General features: G+C 44.3%; 1 protein-coding gene across 1 annotated transcript in view; it reads right to left on the reverse strand.

Annotated features, from left to right (window-relative positions):
- EGFR (epidermal growth factor receptor) overlaps positions 1-18,283 on the reverse strand; it is a 56,578-nt gene extending 38,295 nt beyond the window's left edge. The window contains exons 1-12 of the mRNA XM_008065664.2: positions 18,134-18,283; positions 17,105-17,288; positions 13,740-13,874; positions 9,282-9,350; positions 8,448-8,566; positions 6,967-7,108; positions 5,437-5,553; positions 4,746-4,872; positions 4,573-4,646; positions 3,681-3,771; positions 1,208-1,407; positions 500-632 (exon numbers count right to left, since the gene is read on the reverse strand). Coding sequence (XP_008063855.1) covers positions 500-632; positions 1,208-1,407; positions 3,681-3,771; positions 4,573-4,646; positions 4,746-4,872; positions 5,437-5,553; positions 6,967-7,108; positions 8,448-8,566; positions 9,282-9,350; positions 13,740-13,874; positions 17,105-17,288; positions 18,134-18,214 — 1,472 coding nt within the window. The 5' untranslated portion in view covers positions 18,215-18,283. The remainder of the gene's footprint in view (positions 1-499; positions 633-1,207; positions 1,408-3,680; positions 3,772-4,572; positions 4,647-4,745; positions 4,873-5,436; positions 5,554-6,966; positions 7,109-8,447; positions 8,567-9,281; positions 9,351-13,739; positions 13,875-17,104; positions 17,289-18,133) is intronic.
- Positions 18,284-23,022: the final 4,739 nt, after the last annotated feature.

Here is a 23,022-nt window from a genome sequence, read left to right on the forward strand (position 1 = left end):
ATTGTTTATTTCTTTGTCTATGGTTATGCTTAAAATTGTAACATCAAGCACTGTTCAATGTCCAGTGCGTGCTGGGGACACATAAACCAGAAAATCTAATGTGTACTAAATATATTTTGACACACCAGGGATAGTGGGCTGCAAAGAGAAGACCAAAGGGCCATGGTTTTGGCCACCTGAGCCACTTATGCTTGTCCTATTTGTCTTGAGAACTTTTTGTAGCTTAGAAAAGTGTAAGATACTTCCAGGAAAAGAGAGTCTCCAAATTATTGGATTCAATTAGGTAATAATTTAAAAAGTTTGCTTATTTTCTGTTATGATTACCAGGGTGTCAAATGCAAGCAATCAACTCCCCCTCACATAGACACACACACACACTCACAAAGGAAAAAGAAGAAAAGGAGGAGAAAATAAAACTGAAGAACTAACTGTAAAGCTATGAAAACCATCCCAAGTCTCCTCTTCGATCAAAACAAGAGATCAAAAAGTAAACTCCTACCCCTCCAGCACGTTGCACTTGTCCACGCACTCCTTGCCACGGCTCACATTACGGCAGGAGACACAGTCCCTGGGTTCTGGGCCCCAGCAGCCCTCTGACGAACACAAGGAATTGCAGACATGGCCCGTGGCCTCTGAGGAGACAGTGAGTCACAGAACTCAGTTATGCAAGGGACTCAAGGGACCAGGGGAGACACTGCCTTTCTGGGAGGGACCATGAGCTCTGCTCTTGAGCTAAACAGACACATTGGATACCCCTGAAAGGAGGACACCGGCGGAGTTTCCCAGAAGCCAACTGCAGGTCTCTTCCTCCCTGCACCCTGGACCGGACCCGGCGGTATTCTGATGACAAACGCCACAGCTGGTGGAACCATGGTGCAGATTGTGGGTACCCGCGAAGTGCCAGGCACTGTGCCAAGAGCTTCAACACAGAATCTCATTGGATTCTTTCAACAGTGCTGTAGTGTGAGAATTGCTACTATCTTCACGTCATGGGTGAGGAATCCCAGCCTAGAGAGAGTTAGTGAATGGACGGAGCTCTCACAGCCAGGGGAGGGCCAGACCAGCATGTGAACTCAGATCTGCTCTGCCAGTGGCCAGGAATGAAAAACGCAGTTTACTCATTGGAGATCGGCCCTTCAATGTCTAAATGAAAATAAGTGACCCACTGGATCCATCTCCATAAGCAAAACAGGAAGCCAGTACTCACTGCAGTTGTCTTCACCTCTGTTGTTTATAATTTTGGTTTTCTGACTGGAGGTCCCAAATAGTTTTTTCCAGTTTATTGTATTTGCATAGCACAAGTTTTTGTTTCCTGAAATGATCACATCTCCATCACTGATCTCCTTGAGGGAGCGCAAACCCAAGGATGTTATGTTCAGGCCAACAACAGCAAGAGAAAATTGACCACTAAATTGGAGAGAAGAAAAACAACATAGAAAGTTATGAATATAACAATCTATCACTAAAAACCTTATTTTTCTTTTCTAGACCACTTTTATTTACTAGAAATTGCCTTCCAGTGAGTATAAGTCAAGTTGTGGAAGGTATGCATCGCAACTTTTGAAAAATCACAAGTTTTTTGTTTTGTTTTGTTTCAAGCTCCTCCAGGAAAAAACCAATTCCTTGTTCAGTTAACCTCAGTGGCAGACTGGGAGGCTGAAGAAATGTCACTATTTTATGTTCTTCATTTTCATTTTGCCTGGAACTGGAAGACAGGTCTAAGTTCTTAAGCATCCAAATACATTTTCAAAGTTGCAAGTTCTATCTGTCCATCTGTCCACCCACCTATCCATCTATCTGTTCATACATTCATTGGACAAGCATTTGTGCCAGATTCTATACAGGATAAATATATGTTTCCTACACGAAAGGACCTTTGTCTAGTAGTGGTCACATGGCCATCTAAGCAGATCATTTTAACCTCATGTGATGAGCACAGCAAGTGTGGGCTCCACAGAAGAAGAGGTCTGGGGTGGGACAATGGGGAAGGGGTGGCTTCCCCAGGAGGTGATATCCAGGATGGTAAAGCCCCAGAGCAGGAGTTCTTCTTCCCTGCCCAACATGACACCAGGACTCCACAAGGTGGTCTATACGTGTTCATTGGGTACCTGGAAGGAAGCCCCTCAGCCTGAAGGGAGGGAAGTCCCAAGCCACCTGGAGGAGCAGGAGGACACATGTGGGTGTGAGGACCCCGAGCCACTGTGAGATCCTAACTGTGCAGGCGGAGGGGGCTGGGAGCTGGGTCTGGGGAGGGTGGACACGATCAGAGTACAGGAGACCTTGAACACTTGTGGAGGAGCTTACGCTGCTGTTTGCAACTGAGGGAGAACCAAAGGAAAGATGTCTGCGTGGGTAGAAAGCTCATCTGACACCAGGCTGGGACCCAGTCAGTTGAGACAGGGCGGAATGAAGAGACTGATCATCAAGGCATGAGATGGCAAAGCATTAAGGTGTCGTCTAGAGGCTCTTGCTCTCCCCGTGTCTCTTCTTCTCATCTTTTCTCCCTTCCTGCCTCTCTCCCCCAGTAGTGAGAGGCCCTATGTAGAAGCCTTGCAACCATTACCACCATGAATTCTCCACCATAGGAACCCAGGAAAGCTGAGACTCCAGAGCAATGTGGGGGTCTTCCTTGCAGGGCAGGCTTGGGGTTTCGGTGAGTCATTCCCTGGAATCAGTGCCCACCCTGCCTTGGAGGGAGATGCTGTTTCTGAACTTCATATTAAATGTGAAAAGTATAGAACCCTTATCTTGTATAAATCCTTAAATCAAAGTGATACATACTGATCATCTAAGACAAGTGCTCTAAATCTCTTGCTTCCGTATGAGCCTTGGATAAAGAAATATTCCAGAGAATTCAGAACAAAAAGTCTTTCTGGGAAGCAATGGTAGCTGCATGTTTAGCATTAGAAACACATAGCCAAGAACGCTTATGAAAAGAAGTGTATATTTCATGTACTCTGATTTACTTTAATATTGCACAATATTAAGGTATTATACAGTCCTTTTAGGAACCAATTAGGCGAAACAGTCCTAATAACCAGACTGTTTCCTAGGCAAATTTGACTAAGAGATTCCCAAACACATCTTCCTCAATGATGACTCTTAGAATATTAAAGACACTTGTGTGTGTGTGTGTGTGTGTGTGTGTGTGTTTATTTCATGGTTGGGGTTGGAAAAGTAGAAATCCTGGAAAAAAAATTTAGAGCTAAAAAGTCTCTCAGGTTTATCTGACATGATGTGCACAACCTCAACTGCATTGTGAGAAAACATCAGCCTGACACAGAAGGTTAGATAATCTACAAAATTCCTGACCCATCTTTTCCTAAGTGTCAAGGCCATGTAAGATAAGGAAAGACACAGGAACTGATACAGGCTGAAGGGGACTTAACAACTAACAACTAAGTGCAGTATGCAATCCCGGAGTGAACACGGAAGCTGAATAAATGCACTCATGGAAGAACTGGTGAATTCCTAGAAAAGTCTGTCATTCCGTCAACAACCTTGTACGTGGTAATTTCTTCTTGATTATGTACCTGCTCATGTGAGATGTTAGCATTCGGGGAAGGCAGGTGAAGGATGCCTGGGAGCTCTCTGTACTAACTTTGGAATTCCCCTGTAAGTCTAATTCCAAACTAACACAGCAAAAAACAGTCCACTCGGCTTTGATGTGGCCAACTTACTGTTGCTTGGTCCTGCCACGTATGATTTCCAGGTTCTCAAAAGCATGGAGGTCAGTCCTGTTTTCAGGCCAAGCCTGAATCAGCAGAAACCCTGTAAGGCAGAAATATGACTCAGACACATACTGCTTGGACACTTCTGCTTCCACGTCCACCCCGGGGTCCCATATTGCACTTAGTTGTTAAGTCTTCTCAGTCCCCTTCAACCTGTATCAGTTCCTGTGTCTTTCCTTGTCTTTCATGGCTTTGGCACTTAGGAAAAGATGGGTCAGGTAGTTTGTAGACTACCTAACCTTCTGTGTGAGGCTGATGCTTTCTCACAGCACAGTTGAGGTTATGCACATCGTGTCAGATTAACCTGAGAGACTTCCTGGCACTCATTTCCCGCCCCCCCCGGATTTCCACTTTGCCAACTCCAACAGTGAAATAAACACACAGGCACACAACCTTGTAATTTAGGTCTAATTGTTCCCTTTTTGGAGATGAAGAAAGAGGTATTCAGATAGCAGTCAGGGGCCCAAGGCCTGCAAGCATTGTGACAGGGCTTTACTTAGGGGTCTCCTTCAGAAGGCCAGAGAGTCAGGCTGTCCCTCGCCGTTTCACCCTTTCTCTCCCCCTCCACCTGACAGAGTTATGGGCCATCAAAACAGTGGTGCAAGCTGGGGCCAAGAAGGTGTGAGGCACCTTTGATTCATGAATGACCTGGACCTTGGCTTAATGTGTTCCTCTCTGCATGCAGGGGAAACTGCGTTTTAGAGAAGGAGCAAAGGATTGATCACTAATGGCAGAATTTCAGATTGCATGCTTTTATGCCATGGGAGAAGAAAACCAGTCTCCTAGTTCTCCTCTAAAGCACCGATTTCCCAGTATGTTCACATGCTATGCCGGCACAAACCTGTTATTTCCTTGACAGTTTTTAGAATATCCAGCTCCTTTGGATTTAGAGGAGGCGTACGTGTGAAAGAGTCACTGAAACGAACAACAGGAGGATTATCGATCACTACTCTCGACCGGTTAAAAAGGTAGATTTTGTTTTTCTCTGTACAAATAAGTAGACCTGCTACTTACCCCTTAAATGCCACCGGCAGGATGTGGAGATCACCGCTGATGGAGGTGCAATTTTTGAAGTGTTTAATATTTGTAGCATTTATGGAGAGAGTGTCTTTAAACTCACCAATTCCTATTCCGTTACAAACTGTCAAGATTAGAGAGACGTTTATTCCATTCACATTTGTTGAATTTAAAACAGCTAGGGTTTCACAGGCAGAGGGGTGTGGGAAGGGACTTCCAGCCACAAGAACAAGCATTGCCACGACCCAACAAGCACGGATGGAGGGACGGCGGGGACCAGGCCCTGTGGCAGGCTTTAGGGTTCCAAGGGCGAGGGCGATGGCTGCTGCCCCTGTGGCTGTCACAGGCCTTGCACTCTCCTTCTCATTACTTTCCCCTGGGGCTGTGGTGTGATGGCTGCTTGCAGCTCCTGCCTCCTGGCTGCTCCCCAAGGCAGCGTGCCGCCCTGCTGCAGGGCTGTCTGCACACGCTCTCATCAGAGAACCCCTGACCCAGCCTTCAGCACCTTCCCACTGCTCTGACCTGGCTTTGCAGCTTTATCTTCTATTTTACAGAAACAAAGACATAGTTTTTGTTTGTTTGTTTATTTAATTAGAAGTAGTAAGATGTGTTCATTGGGAGGTGGCATGAGAACCCAGCTTCACAATCGGAGAATAAGCCTTGTCCACACGTTAGGCAGGCTGCCTACCTTTGCGACAAGGCCCCTCACACTTCTTACACTTGCGGACTCCGTCCTCTTCTACCTCGTAGCTGTCGGAGCCGCAGGCACGGACACAGGAGCCGTGATCTGTCACCACATAGTTACCTGAGGAAGAGACGGTGAAAGGAAGGTGATGAGGGAGCTCCAGGTGCTCTGAGCCTCACACGAAGGTATCACATCTTCCTCTCAAGGGGCTGATGAGAAGGTCCACAATGTTGTGGTTATATTTAACTTGAGGATGAAGAACAAAAGGTGGCAAATAGAAAAGGAACACTGCAGGCTGCACTGTGGAGAAATATTTCATCACAGGTAGGAAATGGAGGCGTGAGGGAGGAAACACCATGCGTGGTCGCTGAAGCACCTCTTTGAAGCTCATTTTTTTTCCTTGTAGGATCTATCTTCAGGACTTACGGCTGAAGCTTGGATAGTCACTAAAAATATGTGAACCTCAACAAAGCCCTCTCTCCACAGAGGCTGCCTCAAGGCTGCATTTCATGGTCACAGATGCCTATGGCTCTGCCCTCCGCAGCTCTTCCCAGGCAGTCACACTGTGCTGGGTGTGGCAGGACCAGCTGGCTCTCCAGTCAGCCATCTTGACCTCTTCTCTACCTCCCCTGGCCCTCAAGGTCACGCATTTGTGCTCACACTAGCTTCTAGATTACTCTTAGGAGCTGTGTGCTCCCAGTTTGAGTTCCCCCAAGTAGGTCCTCGGTCCTATGTACTGGGCCTTGGTCAATTTTCTTCTGGGAATTGCTCTAAGTGTTCTGCCATGAATATTAAAGGTCCGTTAAGCTCTCTCTCAAAATTCTTATCTGTGTCATATGGTGGCAAATTTTTATTTATCTTGGTTTTCCATCTACCAAACAATGGCTTATTATTCTATTTGTGTATCATGTTTTCAGTACAGAGCTTAAAATTTTTCACGTACATAAATCCAGCAGGGTAAAATCTCCCCCTCATAATTGCTCTCTTAATGTTTTTCCCGGTGCATCTCCCTGACTAGAAACCAAGATTGACTTGTAAAGCTCTTTAGTTAGAATAAATTTACTTTCTCTATTAGGAGGTACTTTATGTCACCCTATCCCCGAATCCTGTAGCCACCAGTAGAATGTAGACACAAACAAACAAAACCGTAACCCAAAAAACTAAAACAAAACCAAGACAAAAACAAAGCCTCTGCAATATTCCCAAGAGGCATGACTGTCACTAGAATTCTAACTACTCAGAAAGGCCAGTCTTCAGAGCCACAGGTGCTTTCCTGTCACGTAGCCTGGCCATCAAGAACCGCAACCCCTGTGGCCTGAGGCAGCCACAGCCTCCCAGCTCAGCCGTGCTCAGGCCCCTCCCCTCTGTGCTTGGATGGATGCAAGGTCACCTGCCCCACGTGAGGCAAACACACCAACCCAAGGACAACCCGTGACCAGGACGCAAGCACTCCCTCTGGAGATGGAAAAACTCCAGGATGCCTGACAAGTCAGAGAGCTCCCCAGGCAGAAAATTCCCCAGGCAAGAACTCACGGGGACACTTCTTCACACAGGTGGCGCCAAAGCTGTATTTGCCCTTGGGGTTGACGTCCATCTGGTACGTGGTAGGGTTGTAGAGCATCAGTGGTGGGCAGGTGTCCTTGCAGGTGGCCTCATCCCGGAACCTGCGGCAGACCTGTCACAGGAGGAGGGACAGAACATGCCAGTTAGGCGAGGCGAGGGAACACGGGGCCCCAGATAGAGGTGCCGCCGCACGGCTTGATGCCTTTCAGAAAGCTCAGGTTCTGGTTTTCAAGGCACAGACGTTCAGTTAGAATATGCCAAAGTCTAGCAGAGCACTTTCAGCAGAGTCAGAAAGATCTCTCTCTTAAAAGTGTATTTTCTTTGTCTTAAACTTACTGTCCAGGGATCATACTTGATGAATTACAATCAGAGAAAATACATCTCTTCATTAATGTACAAATGATGAAGGCGTTCACACATTTATAGTGATATCTGTGAAGCAAAATTATTTTTAAGCTCAGTTTTTGTTGGATTTCCTTTATCGAGAACAATAGAGGATACGGTTTAGAATTCATTGGCAATGGCAGAAGACCTTGCCTAGGGAGTATGCTGTGTAAAGGGGCCAGACCCAGGACACTGCGGATCAATCCCGCTCACAGTCTTTTCCCAGGAATAATACATTAGAATCAGCCTAGGACAACAAAGTCTAAATCCCTGGGGCTTTGGAAGCGTCCTTTACCTGAAAACGATGTTCTAGGTTCCACCTCACAGAGGGCCTCGTTTTCGGGAGCCGGAGAGGGCCTTGCTACACTCAGTGCCCACTCTGGGAATCACATCCCCCAGTCCTACTGTCTCAGGGACTCCCGACCTATCCCGCATCTGCCCCTCCATGCCCACAGCCCATGGGGGCAGCACGGCTGTTGTTGGTACTGCTGCAGTAACTGGGCGAGAGCAAGCACTTCCGGACCCCTCGGAGCCCAGGTGCCGCTCCTGAGGCATCTGAGCAGTGCTAGAGAGCGCACAGGAGGCCCCAGTGCAGCCCTAGCCAAGTGTACCATGCAAGGCTTGTGTGGTTCTGGACGGATCTCTTGGGGGACCTTGTGGTGTCAACTATCTAGGCCCATAATAGAATCACTGGAACAACAAGTGGTGTGCTGCTGCTGGCAACTGTAAACACTCGTGACAAACGCACATGGAGTGCTCATCCTGCGCCCAGACCCTTGCGACAGACACCATACCACCTTGCCTCACTTAAACCCCTTCACAGGTCAGGACTTTGGTATCACCACCAACAGGTGAGAAAACCGAAGCACGGGGAGGTCATACAACTTGCTTAGGACCTCATAGTGGTGCAGGCAGGATAATACAAGGTGCTCTGTCACCAGGCAAAGGGCAACGTGCCAGTCTGCTACTACAAATGTCAATTACCATGTTGCCCCTGACAGGAGGCCCTGACGGCCGCTGGGGTGGCGGAGCCCACTGCAGGGAGGCTACTGTGAGATGCATCTTACCAGGCAGTCACTCTCCCGGGGCCCTGTGCAGCCTGCAGCGCACTGGTTGTGGCAGCAATCGCTGGGAGACTTGCCGCGGCAGCGCCCTGAGCACTGCTGGGCACAGATGATTTTGGTTACTGAAAGAGAGCAAAATCTCTGTGAGTGGAAGTTTGAGGTCTGGGTCCCTTCCCAGGGACGGAATAGAACACTTGCAAACAGTGAAGGCACACTCACTTCAAATTAAATCACATTCAGATCCAAAGCATGGACCTTTCTGATTGCACCATTTTGCCCAGTGTATTTTTAATCACTTAAGGGAACTAATCAGATCAAGGCTAGACTTATAAACTTGCTAAATAATTAGGCACTGGTTAGAGCTGAGTTTTGGGACGATATGGAAAGCACATGCAAAAATAACAACAGCATCTGCCAGGACTTAGTGTTTAGGACACAACCAGCCGCAATTACACTTAAAGACGCATGGTCAGTTTTTAAGCTGATATGTCCCCAGAGTCCTCGGTCACTGAGAGGCTGAGCCAGATAACCATGCTCAGGCAGACCCTTTCAGTTCTAAAGTGGAGTTCACACAGACAAACCCTCCTGAGAAATGGTCATCCTTCTGTGAAGGTGGGCAGTAAAGAAACGGCAGAAAGGAGAGGTGAAACAAGAAACCTGGTGGCCTGGGTCAACCACATGCAGTGAGGTGTGCAAGACTGTCATGTGAGTACTGATACCTGGCCCTAGAATCTGAAGGCTTCTGGGAGTCTTCAAAGGTGAGACAAACCCAATTACCCAGGTGAAGGCGGGGTGTGGGGTGCTCACACATGGATCTGAGGCTGTTCACTAACTTACGCTTCTGGCAGTTCTCCTCTCCTGCGCCCCAGCAGCTCCCGTTGGGACAGCTTGGATCACACTTTTGGCCTAAAATGTAAAATGGTTAAACTTTTATCACAGCGATAGGGAACAAAGGATGAGAAACTGATAGCACCTTTCTTGAGGCCTTGGGCTCAGTAACATTCTATACATGAGGAGTCGCTGTCTTATTTCTCCTTCTCTACTTGTATGGTTGGATGGTTTGTAGAATGACTTGAAAGCCCTCCAGTGAGAAAAGAAGATGAGTCATATACTGTTTGTATTTACAGTTCAGCTGTGGAAACTGAGGCAGAGAGTAATCATTGCCATAAATCCCATAAACAGGGATTTAAAGGAACTCTGGGTTCCATGACTACTGTTAGCTTAGGCTTGGAGAGTTCTCCAGCTTCACATAGCCCGGTGTCAAGGTGTCTAATCTGGCTGAGCCTTCAGGACAGACCCAGTACATCCTTGGTGTGTCCAGTCTTGAGTGACTGTGGGTTCCAGTCACCCTGGGGCTGTTAAATCATAACCTGTAAATAAAACCTCCTAGACTCCAAAACAGAGAGGCATAGCACGCTGCACCAAAGGTGAAAATGTTAATAGTGTGTATCACTTTGTTGATTATGTAAAACCTTGCTATCTATTTATAAGCTACCAGTCTGGAAATATTTGCAACTGGTCAATTACAAACTACCCCTATAAAGGTTTTCATTCTCATTAGTCATGTTTTCTTTTCATCAGCATTGAGAAATCTGCAGATCAAAGTGTTATATCTGTGTGGAACAAACAGGTTCACCACCAAATTTATTAAAAAGAGGGCAGTCATGCAGATAAGTTTTATTGTGACCTGTAGAAGTTAACATGTCCCAAAGTCTCCTGCAGTCAGGAAGATTTTAGTCTGTGGGAGAGTTTTAGACTTCAAAGGGAAGACCTGATGATTTCCCAAGTGACCATTAAACCAGGATACCCCTCTAATGTGACTGACAATTGTTACAGTCACCACCAGAAGTGAGGAGCATGAATGCAATGCTGTGCTTGTTAGAGTCATGGGAGACAGTGAAGCCAAACATCAAATGAACAGTGTGGGATGAACCTGAGAAGAAGGAGGCACAGAGAGACAGGCAGAGAGACAGAGATAGAGTCAGAGACAAAAACAGAGAGAAAAGAGCAAAACTAATACACAGCCATGATCCAAATATAGGAAAAAATTATGTTATTTTTACCTTTTACCCTATACGCTAACATATTTCAAAGTTCTATTATAAGCCTGTAATAGGTAGCTAAAGTGAAAATATTATTTAAAATAAAAATGCATCTTTCCCTAACAGGGGAAACATTTGCCAAACAACTTTAAGTCTGTTTATGATTCTATTATTAACTGTGTGACAAAAAATAAATGCAGACATATTATATAAAATACAGATGATAGAAAAAAGGAAAAAGGAATGAGAATTATCCATGGATAGTTACTATGAACATATAAATATATGAATATATAAGAAATGGAATACACTATACATCGTATTATATTCTTAACAAAACTAATAAAATGTGACATTTTTCCATGTCTTTAACTATCCTTTTACATGATATTATTCATAGCTGGACTGTACCATAATTTTTTAACCAATCTCTTGTGTTTAGATATATTATTTGTTTACAAAATTTATTATAAGGCTGTAAGGAATAGCCTCATTTTTCAACGTCTCTTATGAATCTCACTTCTACCTCAGTTAACCCAGGAGTCTAAAAATCCAAAGGAACCCAAATATTTAGCAAAGGCAAAAGCGATACTTCTTTAGTTTATATTGAGATTTTTATTATAGTAGAAATAACATTTTACTTTATTTTTTGGTCATCTTAGTGTGTATACGAGAGAGAGTGAAAGCGAGAGAGAGGCTGTTGGTTCACGTTCTGACCTGTGTTTTTATTGAGAGGTGATGACTATTCCGGATGGTTGTAAAGTTAGACAGTGGCCCTCTCTTCACAGCAACCAGGTGTTGTGCAATATTTTCCTGGTTGCCATGAACATTTTCACATGAAAGTTTTCTTTTATGGTGTCTGACTTTCACTTTTCTTCAACTTGATAGTACAAATATTCATCTTTATGCTTCCTTCTCGCACTTGAATATATTAAATATTTTATTATATGTACTTAATATGTAATGGGAATTCACATCGTATGGAGTGGATGGTGGATTTATTTTGATTTCCTCTCCAGCAAACTCACTCATTCTAAGGTCAAATTTCAAATGTCACCAACAAAACAATGCTGTGGCAGACTGTGTAACTTTTCTGAATCTTAGATGCCTTAAATCATCTCATGAGATTTTTCTGGATAAAGACTATAGGAATTGATTTCTCAGCAGGAGCACATGACCGTACAGCTTTAGCCAAGGGAGGGGCTTCCTTTTTCCACAGAGGAGCGGCAGTTTTCTGGACTTGCCTTTACTCAGGTAAGTAACAAGAAAAACATAGATATCTGGTGGATGGTGGTTTTGTGCTTCCAATACAACTAACTTAATATCCCTTGTTCCTTTTTACAAGCCCTCTACAGTTCTGTCACTTTGAAACTTCCACCTAATAGTTAAGACATTTAAGCACAACTTATTGAATATGAATTCTTCCTTTGTTTGCTTAAAATATCACTTCTTTATGGGCTTTTGATCTAGTTAGGTTTATTCTTAATGCCTTATTCTTATATGTTAATGGTTTATTTTTATATGTCTGTTCTTAAACCAATATCATATTAGCTTATAGTTCAAAGCCTTGAAATATTTGGATCTCATGATTACACAAAAATGCCTATCGTTCTTCTTTTCAGTCCTGTTGTGGTGGATCTTCCCCATAGTCCTGCAGTGAATGGAGTCGTACCCTTTTGGGCTGCCTGGTCTGAACCATGACAAACCCACATTAGCCCTATAATCTTTCAATGTCCATTAAAAAAATGTGTACAATTTACCCCCGGTTGTCTACCAGATAGCTGAGGAATGCTAACCTCATAAATATGCATTTTTGCACTGTCAAGTAAAGCTTTTAGTTTCTTATAAACATAGTAGGTATCAGAATGTGTATCTGGTGGACTAATGCGTTCACAAAACAAAAGGGCTCAATACTCATGTTCACAGTAGCATCATTCAAACAGTCAAAAGGTGGAAGCAAACCAAGTGTCTATCAGTGGATGAAGGTACAAACAAAGTGTAGTATAAACATACGATGGAATATTATTCAGTCTTAAAGGAGAATGGAACTCTTAGCACATGGTACAACAAGAACAAAGCTTGAGGATATTTTGCTAGGTGAAATAAGTCAGTCACAAAAGGACAAATACCACATGATTCCACTTCTCTGAGGTCCCTAGAGTAGCCAGATTCATAGAGACAGGCAGCACAATGGGGGCAGCCAGGGCAGGGCAGAGAGTTCGCATTTAATGGTTCAGGGTTTCATTTTTTCACAATAAAAAGAGTCCTGTGCATGGATGGTGATGATGTGCACAGCAATGTAGATGTATAATGTCATGGAATTGTCAACCTAAAAATGGCTAAGTGGCAATTCTAATATGAGGAGTATTTCATCACAATCAATCAATCAAATAAAAATAAAACAAATAAATCAAACCCAAAAGGGTTGTAGCTGATAAGTTTGAAAATTCACATCAGCTTCATTTTCTCTGAGAGTAAAACACAAACAGGTGTCCACCACACAATGACAAGGAAACAGAGAAGTAGGAAATAGTGATCACTCTTTCTTTGGAGGGACTGAAGACCAGGGCGGTCAGGGAGGGTAGCAGGCCAGGGGCGCGTGGTACATGTAAGTATGTGTTTCAGTTTCCCACTGGGCGCGGGCCGCAGACCAGTGGTGTAGCCCTGACCTCCTGGTTCCCTGCAGGCCTCCCTTGCAGGGCTGTCTCACTGACACATGGGTAGGACCCGGGCCATGGGCATTCAGGGAAGCACGGACAGACTTCCTCCCCACAGACTGCGCCCAGCGCTGCCTACGGCTCTGTGTGGGAGTGTCTCTGCCCTGCCGGAGGGTGAAATTCAGCCTCGAGGCTTCAGGAGGGCCTGGGCACTTTGGGACTCAGCACCCAGTCAGGAGGACTCAAGAGCCTGGGCGCTCTGCACGAGGCAGGCTGGGAGAAGCCCCTGGTGCCAGGACCAACAGGCCACTGCTGCTGCTACCCTGCACCCACCGCTCTTCTCAGGGCCACAGACATTGCCCTGGGAGTGGCCTCCTCCGCCTGCGAGCGTGCTAGCTGGCATCACAGAAATAGCTTTCTACCTTCGTCTTACATTAACGCTCTTCTAGTGGGCAGACATTTTGTTGGCTACCTCTTTTTGTCTCACGTTAGTATGACTGAACATTAGCCATGCCTTCTTTTCTCCCCACCCCGACGCTGCACAGCACTCCCAAACACAAGAGCTGGAGGCCGACAGGACGTGCTGCAACACTTACAACTGCCCATATGGTTCTGAAAGTCCATAGTCATGTTGCTCATGAAGTCACTGCTGACGATGTCTCGCCACTGGATGGTGTCCACATTGCACAGGACAGGGTTGTTGCTGAATCGTACGGCGCCATGCAGGATTTCTGCAAGAGAATGCAACCACCATAAGGAAAATGTCAGCTTCTTCATATTGTCTTCAAGTACATATGCATTTCTTTTCATTCACATTCCACCAGTGTGCAAATGAGAAAAATGCCAGTGTGCAAAGAAAGTCCAATGGGTAGGCCTGTGACAGCTTCGTTGGGGGAAGGGGCGGGATGAAAAACCAGGTAATGGTAGGACCTTGTGTGAATTTGGCCTTGAGCAATAATTAGAAATTTGGAAGTAGAGGAGGAAGGAAGCAAAGGGCTTAGTCAGTGGAAACAGCACAAGGATGCGTGTCCAGTGGGCCGAGGCTCCCTAAGGGCTGGTCGGCTGGATTGGAAGGATTGCGTGACCTGTAGGGGCAGATGGGGCAGGGAGCCAGCCTGCGTCAGCATCAGCCTCCACTTAGCACACTCTGAGATGGTTTGCAGATTCCACTGGAGAAAAGGCCACGAGAGTGACCTGAAGCAAAAAGGACCTGTATGGACGATGGACAGACAGATAGACATGAGGGATGCCAAGGACGCCCAGCTGTCTGGAAAGAAGAACTGAGAGGATGTGAAAGAGCAAGGTTGAGAGAAAACTCAAGCCTGTACAAGGGGAGAGTGCTGCATCGATAACATTAAATACGAACATTTACAGACAACTTGTCTGTACAAAACCCTGTGCAAGTGCTGATGGCTCTGCAGGCATGAGCAAGACCTTCTGTTTCTCTCTGTGGGGGACAGTCACCCAGTGTAACCACCTCGTGCCTAGGGAGACTTTGGCACACAAGGGGTGGAGTACTGCACTAATTGGTTTGTGAGCAAGACTTTTGTTCATCCTCACAATGATCCAATGACCACCTGCAATTTAAATGTAGAAAAAGTCAACCTTAGACACATTTAAGAATGTCTAGCAGTTGAAAGAAACTGCCAGGGGAGGGTGGGCATACCTCATCAACAAGGTACCTACAAAATGAAGATTTGTATGCCTAACCCTGAATTGTACTCCACATCTTTAAAACAGACAGACAGATAGTAGATAGATAGATAGACAGACAGATAGATAGATAGATAAAAAATGCCCAGCACTCTGCAGAGAATGAACACCTCATGCGCACAAAGTACTGATGTGGGAAAGGAAGGCTTTGTCCAGAAAAATCTTGGAGGATGCTGGAGAAAAGATTTCCCCAGGAGATGGACAGGCATACATTCTAGGGGAAGAAGGAGGCAAGAGTGCTGAGGGCATCCTGTACACAGCAGACCCAGAGCAAAGGCGGGGAGGGTGCAATAGGGGGAGGGCTTCTTTAGTGGATGGTGGCGAGCAGGAGTTGAGGGAGGAAGGCCGGTGGGTCTGAGAGCTGAGCCGTGGTGCTGCGTGTGTGAGGTCAGAGGTGGCAGCAGGGTGGCTGTGGACACCCTCAGGTGGTGCAAGCAGACGGAACTTATGGAGCTCAGGACTGGAAACACATGTCTAGGCTGCTGTGGCAACTCAGACAACAGACCAAGGGGCTGAGCGAGAGATAAAGAGGGAGAGTCAAAGGCAGGGCCTTGAGAACACCCAGTCGGCAGCTGTGAGAAAGAAAGGGGACAGCAAAGGTGTCAGGGGCGGGGGGGGGGGGGAGCCCTCTGGGTGCTGCATCCTGTGGCTCAGAAAGTTTTTCACTTTTACTTTCCACGTTAATGGAGGCGCACTTTCTGGCAGGCCCCAAGCTGATTATTAACAGTACTACAGTAAATATCTGGATCCGTACAAGCCCAACCTTGGTTTTAAAAAAGGCATCATGCCCAGGACAGTGAAAAGAGCTGCCGAGTGCTTTTCCAATAGCCATTCACTTAATTTTCTCAACAACCCTAAGAATTATGTCACCATTTTAGCAAATATGCCACCCATGGTTTTGAACGTGAGGAAACTGAGGCACAGAGAGATTAAAGGACACACTCCAGAGTCATCTGGCTGCTGAGGGATGGAGACGGGGCTGGAACCCTCAGAAACATATCCAAGAAACATAGCAAGAAACGTAAAGATTCCGAGTAAAAGAGAGTGGGAGGGAGCTTGTGTATGCAAACAGTGAGTAAACTGCCAACCATATTACCTAGACTGCAAGGGATAAAACGTGCACATCAAAAACCAGCCTACATTTAAGTCAGCTCCATGAGCAGCACTGTCATACTGAAAACCTTGGTAACTGTAGGGATTCAAAGTATTGTAGAAATTTGGATTCTTGTGAGTAGGACACTTATGAGGTTCCTATGAGAGGGAACTGTGAAGGATGTCAGAAGAGAGGGCAAGTTGATTTTTAAAAACTGGAGAAGACAATCCCCGTGCCCCCCTCTGTGGCATGTTTGGGGCCAGAAATGCTCAGCCAATACTTTCGTTTAATGCCCACAACCTTCCCTCAAAGTAGGCATTATACAGATGCTTCTCAACTTACAGTGGGGTCTCATGTGTATAGACCCGTCGTAGGGTGAAAATATCGTGCGTGGGATTTCAGGAGCACACTGAACATGTATCGTCTTCACACCATGGTAAAGCTGAACCATGCTGAGCCAGGGACCATCCAGGCTCTGTCATTTTACAGATGAACAAACGGCAGTAAAGCAACTCTCCCAAAGCCCAAGCTCGTGAACAGAGAGACCAGCCAATGCCACCAAGTCCCCGCCCCAGGGCTCCTGCCAACCTCTCTGTGCTATGCAGTTCTAGTGGGGAGGCAGGACTGATGGGAAAGGTTGAGACAAAAAGGGGCTGCAGAGGCAAAGGGAGAACTACTGGGTGTGACAGGAGCCCCACAAGGGTGCAGTGTTGGGATCCAGACCAAGTACCTGGAGCCAAGAACGGGCCCAGCCAGCCACTCCCCTGGCGTGGCTCCTTGACTTACCAGCCTGTAAAACTGCCTTGTGAATTCCCTCCCACCACTTTAACTGCTCCACACACCCACGCACATGCTTCCGTGTCTGAGATAATACTAACTCGTGTTGTGCAAGCATTCTGTGAAATGGCCTATGACACCGATCCATCTGGTGTGCCTCACACGCTGCCATGCAGACAGATAGCTCCTTAGGGGAGCTGGTACCTGGCTTACATCTTCCCTTCCCATTCCATTATCTTCCATCTTCTCAGCAAGTTCCTCAGGGGCAGCTGATGACTATGTCTTCTCTTAGGCAACATTAGAAAACACGGCAGGTTCGCTGAGTGCCATCACAGTCCCTCTGCAGCCCAACCTCCCACAACATCCTTGGACTCTCACCCTGTAAGTTTCTCATGGGTAGCTCCCTCAGTCCGGTTTTATTTGCACCATAGTTGGATAAGACTGCCAGGGCGTAGGAGTTTTCATAGTACACATTTCCTCTGATGATCTGCAGGCTTTCCAAAGGAATTCTCTCCACTGTGTTGAGGGCGATGAGGACATAACCGGCCACTTCCTGGATGGTCTAAGGAGATAAAACATGAGCATGTGACTTCTCTTTTGAGGAATCAAGAATTCACAGTCTAGAATAGGTCCAGAAAGCCCTGGGACACCCAGCTGAACTGTAACACATGGGAGTGGTCAACAGACGCAGAATACACAGATAAGGAAATGGGAGGCAACAGACTTGCAAGGATCCCTGTACTTTTGCCTTGAAGCCTGTAACAAGAGCAATGTGCGTTATTTAGGAATGCTAAGGTTCTCATCCCACTCGGTGTTCAACACACTCTGATGAAAATGGAAATAAAAAAAAAAGTTATTCTATATCCATCATACATGAATCCTTATTTTAAAAAGAAAGAAAAAAAACAGAAGAAGGCCAAGCCAATCCAGCCAAAGTTCAACTACCACCAAACTCTGAAGCCTTCAGAGATGGCTCCTACTGGTACACTAGAGTCCATGAAATAATTAGGAATTTTGTGACTGTCTCGTGAAACTCTCACTGGCTTGAAATCAGTTAGGGTGAGGGTATTCACACCAAGGAAGTAGAGAAATGCTACAAGGCGGGAATATATATATATTTTTTTAGGAGCCAGTATAGCAGCACACCACGGCTGAAGCAGTGGGTGGGGATAAACATCCGTGTCTGATGACAGGAATGCCAGACTGACCTGTTTCTCTTTGATATTCTTTTCTGGCTATTATGGACACTAGCTAAGTGGCCTTCTCTTGAAACTCTCAGCTGTAGCCCCTAGGATTCATCGCTATGGCAAAAGTAAACCCATTCCAAGTTAAATTCTGCCAAGGCCTTTATCTACTTTTATTGACTTCTCGGTATCTGGGTAGGATGGCCCAAGTCTCTGAGCTCACCTTTAGGAAGGAAAGGTCGTAGTTCCTCTGCACATAGGTGATCTCCAGATTCCCAAGGACCACCTCACAGTTGTTGAACATCCGCTGGAGGCTCAGAAAGTGATCTTCGAAAGTGCCCAGCTGGGTGAGCTTGTTGCTTGTGCCTTGGCAAACTGGAAGAACAAGGAGGCACTGTCACAGGAGATGCTGAGAAATGCTCAGGAAAGGAGCACAACTGAAAGCACAATGTTTACTGACTCTGAGGACTTTAGTGACTGACAATGTTAATTCTAGTTGAAGAACACATCGAGACAAACGGGATAAAAGATGTCTGCTTATATAAGGCACAATTTTAATGAGATAGTTTGATGTAGTGTATGAAATATACAAAGAAAGGTTTTTTAAAAATTCAAGAGGGAGTAGACGAAAATTCTATGTCTTCAAGATAGGACATGTCTATAGAAACTTCAGAAGGCCAAAAATAAACTCCACAAGGCACTTCAATAATATAATTACAGGGTGAGTTAATAACTATACAATAAACTTTTTACTTTGCAAAAAGGTAGTATGTTGCGTTACTGTGTGTGCAAAGAATGTTTATAAATATCACATACACCAGGCAACAGTTTCTGACCAAAACAATGTATATCTAAAATCAGTGACCACAGTGTAAGTTTAAAACTGAACCAACTGGAGATAAAAGGTATTCTTCCAAACTAACATTTCAAAGAACAAATCAAAGGCCTAATTTTAGAATATTTAGAAAATAACACAAAGCACACTCAGCTAGTGAGAAAACAACACATCCCTTTGTCCACACTCTGTCAGCTCACTCAGAGCAGGTGTAGGCGCAATTGCTTTGAATCACCTGCCAGTACACAGCCTTGGCACACTTAACTCCCTAACGTTTAAGGCATCAAACTTAACCCAAGGAAACGTTTTACATTAGAGGACCAAGTGAGACTACAGAAATGAACTTGGTAGTCTATATTTAAAAGCAAAGGAGATGATTATAATAGAGTGATATTTACAGACCTAGCTCTTTGAAAGGCATGTTTAGGCAAACATAACAAAACAAAGAGTCTTGAGGTTTTTGAGGCAGAGAGCTTGTTAGGGGATGATAATTTGAGCCAAAATTATCCTAAGAGGGAAGAACTACGGCCAATTGTTTTCAATGTTAGATTCAGACCTGGCCTGGTCTCCTTTGTCTGCAAACATGCTACAGCAATCACGGTAACCAGGAGGCAGAGCACAAAAACAAGGCCAAAGTCAACACACTGGCATTTTCTTCAGGAACTCTTTTTAATGTGCATTTCTATTTTACAGGCTTCTTTGCCCCGCCACCCCCATGGGAATTACTCTAAAGAGCATGATCATCTGACTGTCTGTCTTTGCAACGAGCCATGGCAATGAGCACATGTTCAGACACCACATAATCGACCCAGAACGTTTACACAAACATTAAATCTGAAGCAATATTCACATCCTCTTTAATTCTACGGGGATGTCCCTCTTCTTCCCTTCTGTGTTCTCATTCAAATTTGGTGGTAGAGAGACTTTTCATGTGGGAGCTGTGAAAGTCGACAAGGTGCAGTCCCTATCTCTGATCTCCAGGGGCAGAATTATTCCACGATTTCTCCAACCACAACTCTGGATGGACCCATCATCTCCAGTCTGCTTTCTCCCGGGAGTATGGGCTGCACCTCAAGTTGGAACAATTGTATAGTTGTGTGCTACACATGCAGACAGGACCAGACAGATTCCCCAATTCTAAGGTCCTTGAAGATGTCACTATTGATGTAGGTATAGGATTTTGACAACAACATGCGACCTTTGTTGGCACACCTTGGAACAAAAACTGCTTTCTTAGCTGCCGGATGATGGCCTCTTAACTCTCATCCTAACTGATCGGCTTGGGTCCAGGTAGCTGCAAGTGCTGGCCGGGCCCTTTATACTAAGCAGGTGAACAGGGTCAACGAGAACCTGGAACCCATTTCAAAGGAGTTTCTTCAGTGTTCGGGGGATGAAAACAGAGACAGCGGCTTCATTTTACATGATCAAGGACATCAGCTTGCATGTTTCTCTCAGCTGCATCATTGAATTTTTACTGTTAAATAAATAGGTAACTTTTGTCAGAGAGATAAAGAGAAACATGCTATTTAAAATCAGTCTGTTAAAGAAAACAATACTTTCATAAAAGATTGTACTTGTGCTCTCATTCATGAAAAAAGAGCTAAGTGAGCACCAAGGGAATTTATTTCACAAATACCCATCATAACCCTCATTGTCCACAATTAGCATGATTTTTATGCTAAAAAAGCTTCTGTATCTGGAAGATAATAGCAACATTACAGATGAATAATGTGAATGTCAATTCCTAAAACATTTTGGGAAGCAACTTGACAACTTATGCAAACAAATAAATATGCTTCAATTATATATCACAATGATTCCACTTTGGAACACCTATTCTGAAGAAATAGACCTCAATATAGAAAAAGCTTCATGCAGAATGTTGTTCACTATTTATTTTTTTAAATAACAGCAAAAAATTGCAAAGAAATCCAAATGCCCAATTACCCAAATGTCTATTCTTGAGAATAAGAGAGTAGTTGAAATATTGTTTCATTCAATATAAGGCAAGTCCATTCAATATAAGGCAAGTTATATTTGGGGGTTTATTACTAACATACCAAAATAAATCATTATAAGGCTGTTTTTTCCTAAGGCTTTCTTCAGTCCAAAAGGAGAAAGCAGCACCTAAGTGAAATCCAGGATGAGAGTCATAATGATTGGTCTATGTTTCCTGATTGAAAGGAAGAATAGCCTTGGTTCTATCGTCATACCAAATATCCCATGTTTCAAAGATAAAGCAATGAAAAAATTTAAATATGAAACCACTGGTACAAGTAAAATTATTTTCAAAATAACAATCACAAACTAATTAGGCAGATTTAAAGCAAAACTGCAAAGAGAAAGAGTTTTTAAATTAATACAAGAGAAAGTTTTTGTTTAGCCACTTCTTCACTACGTGACCTTGAACCACTTCCCTATGCTCTCGGTGCCACATTGACCCCCCCCCCCCCCGCCCTGTGAAGCTCTTGTGTTGGAAACTCAATCCCCAGTGCAACAGTGTCGAGTGGCAGGAGACTTGAGAGGTGAATAGGTCTTACCGGCTCTGCCTTTTTAAATGAATTCATGCCGTTATTATGGGAGTGGGTTAGTGATCATGGGAATGGGTTCCTGATAAAGGGATGAGTTCAGCCTCTTTCCTGTCCCCCTCCCCATCTGACATGCATGTTTTCTTGCTCTTCTACCACAGAATGGCACAACATAAAGGCCCTCACCAGACACCAAGCAGATGCCAACACCATACCCTTGGACTTCCTAGCCTCCAGAACCATGAGCCAAATAAATTCATTCTCTTTATAAATTAGCCAGTCTGTGATATTCTATTATAGCAACACTAAACAAAGACAACCAAAACAAAGAATTTTTTTTGAAAACTGAATGAATATATAAACTTTCAATGTTCTTTTATTGAAGTTAACTATTGAGAACACAATAGTAACATAACACGATCTAACATAACCTAACACGCAACTGCACAGATATTGGGAACCTCAGTCAATGTAGACTGCCCTAAATTATTGTCTAAATTGGAATGTTTGGGGTTGCATACAGGCTTACACAAATGTTAGACATTAAACAAAGTTACTTTGTAGAATACTTATCAAATCAGAGAATAAGAAAAGAAAAAAGTATTTAAGCAATTTATTCAAAAAAGAAATGTAATGATGATTCAGGTCTATACATTTTAAAACCAGACAATTAAAAAAATGTGTCAAACTCCATACAAAATGCTATGGTTTGCCCTACCTCTTGCAAATCTGAAGATAAATTCTACTCTATCAAGAGCAGCAGGCCTGGACTTAGGTCCTCAAAGCACTAGCTTCTTGACCTTGAATTTTATCATAAAGATTTATGATTGTATAGAAAAGCTGAAAGAACATCCTTATGTAAGTATTTTACTATATTCACTTGATCATGTAGCTATGCATCTGACTTTTGGGGTACATTTAAAAGTAACATAGAAATATCAGTATACTTCCCTTTGCCACATCACTGACTACAGTTTAATTATTAACCTACAGTCATTGCAGTTGTTTCAAGGTAGCATCCTCAAACTGTGAGAGGATTAATCTTAAGTGTAGCATGTGATGAGTTTCAACAAATACATGTGCCTGTGTAACATGGACTCCTATCATGACAGACACCATTCCTATGCCCTTCCCAGTCAATCTTTATCCTCATATACCAGAGGCAACCACTCTTATTATCTGCTTTCACAGTAGAATATTTTGCCTACCTTGGAACATCATATAAATGCAATCACCCCATACTGCCCTTTTGTGTAAGACTTAGTTCACAGCATAGTATTTTGTGCTGTGTAGCACTTAGCTGCCAGTGACCGATTCAAAAAAGTGGACTGGGGAAAGTGGACTGTGAAAGTGGACTGTGTATTCACCTTAGACATCTACAGCTGATCCACTGTCTGTTGTTTTGTTTTTTCTTAAGAAAACTGCCACTTTATCGTAACTGGAAGTCAAGACAATCTGCTTCCTTCAAGTTTTTAAATGTACACTCTTATAGAGCAGCCCTGTAGCCTTCCTCTGCCATTATGGGGGTGTACATTTCTCTGTCCACAAGCCTGGGCAAATCTATATTACTGATTAAAATGCAACATTAAAACAAGTTTCTCTAGATTTGCCCAAATCCACTTAGACACTTTTTGAATTGCCCAAGTCAAGTTATAACTGTTTTAATTTGTTGTTTTCTCAACTATACTTTGATGGCTGCCAAAGTTTGGCTCTTGTATGTTTCTCTCCCTGGCCTCCTCCTAAGTTGTC

Source organism: Carlito syrichta, unplaced genomic scaffold, assembly GCF_000164805.1.
Source record: "Carlito syrichta isolate Samal-C Ts95f unplaced genomic scaffold, Tarsius_syrichta-2.0.1 Scaffold308743, whole genome shotgun sequence".
NCBI classification, from domain to species: Eukaryota; Metazoa; Chordata; class Mammalia; order Primates; family Tarsiidae; genus Carlito; species Carlito syrichta.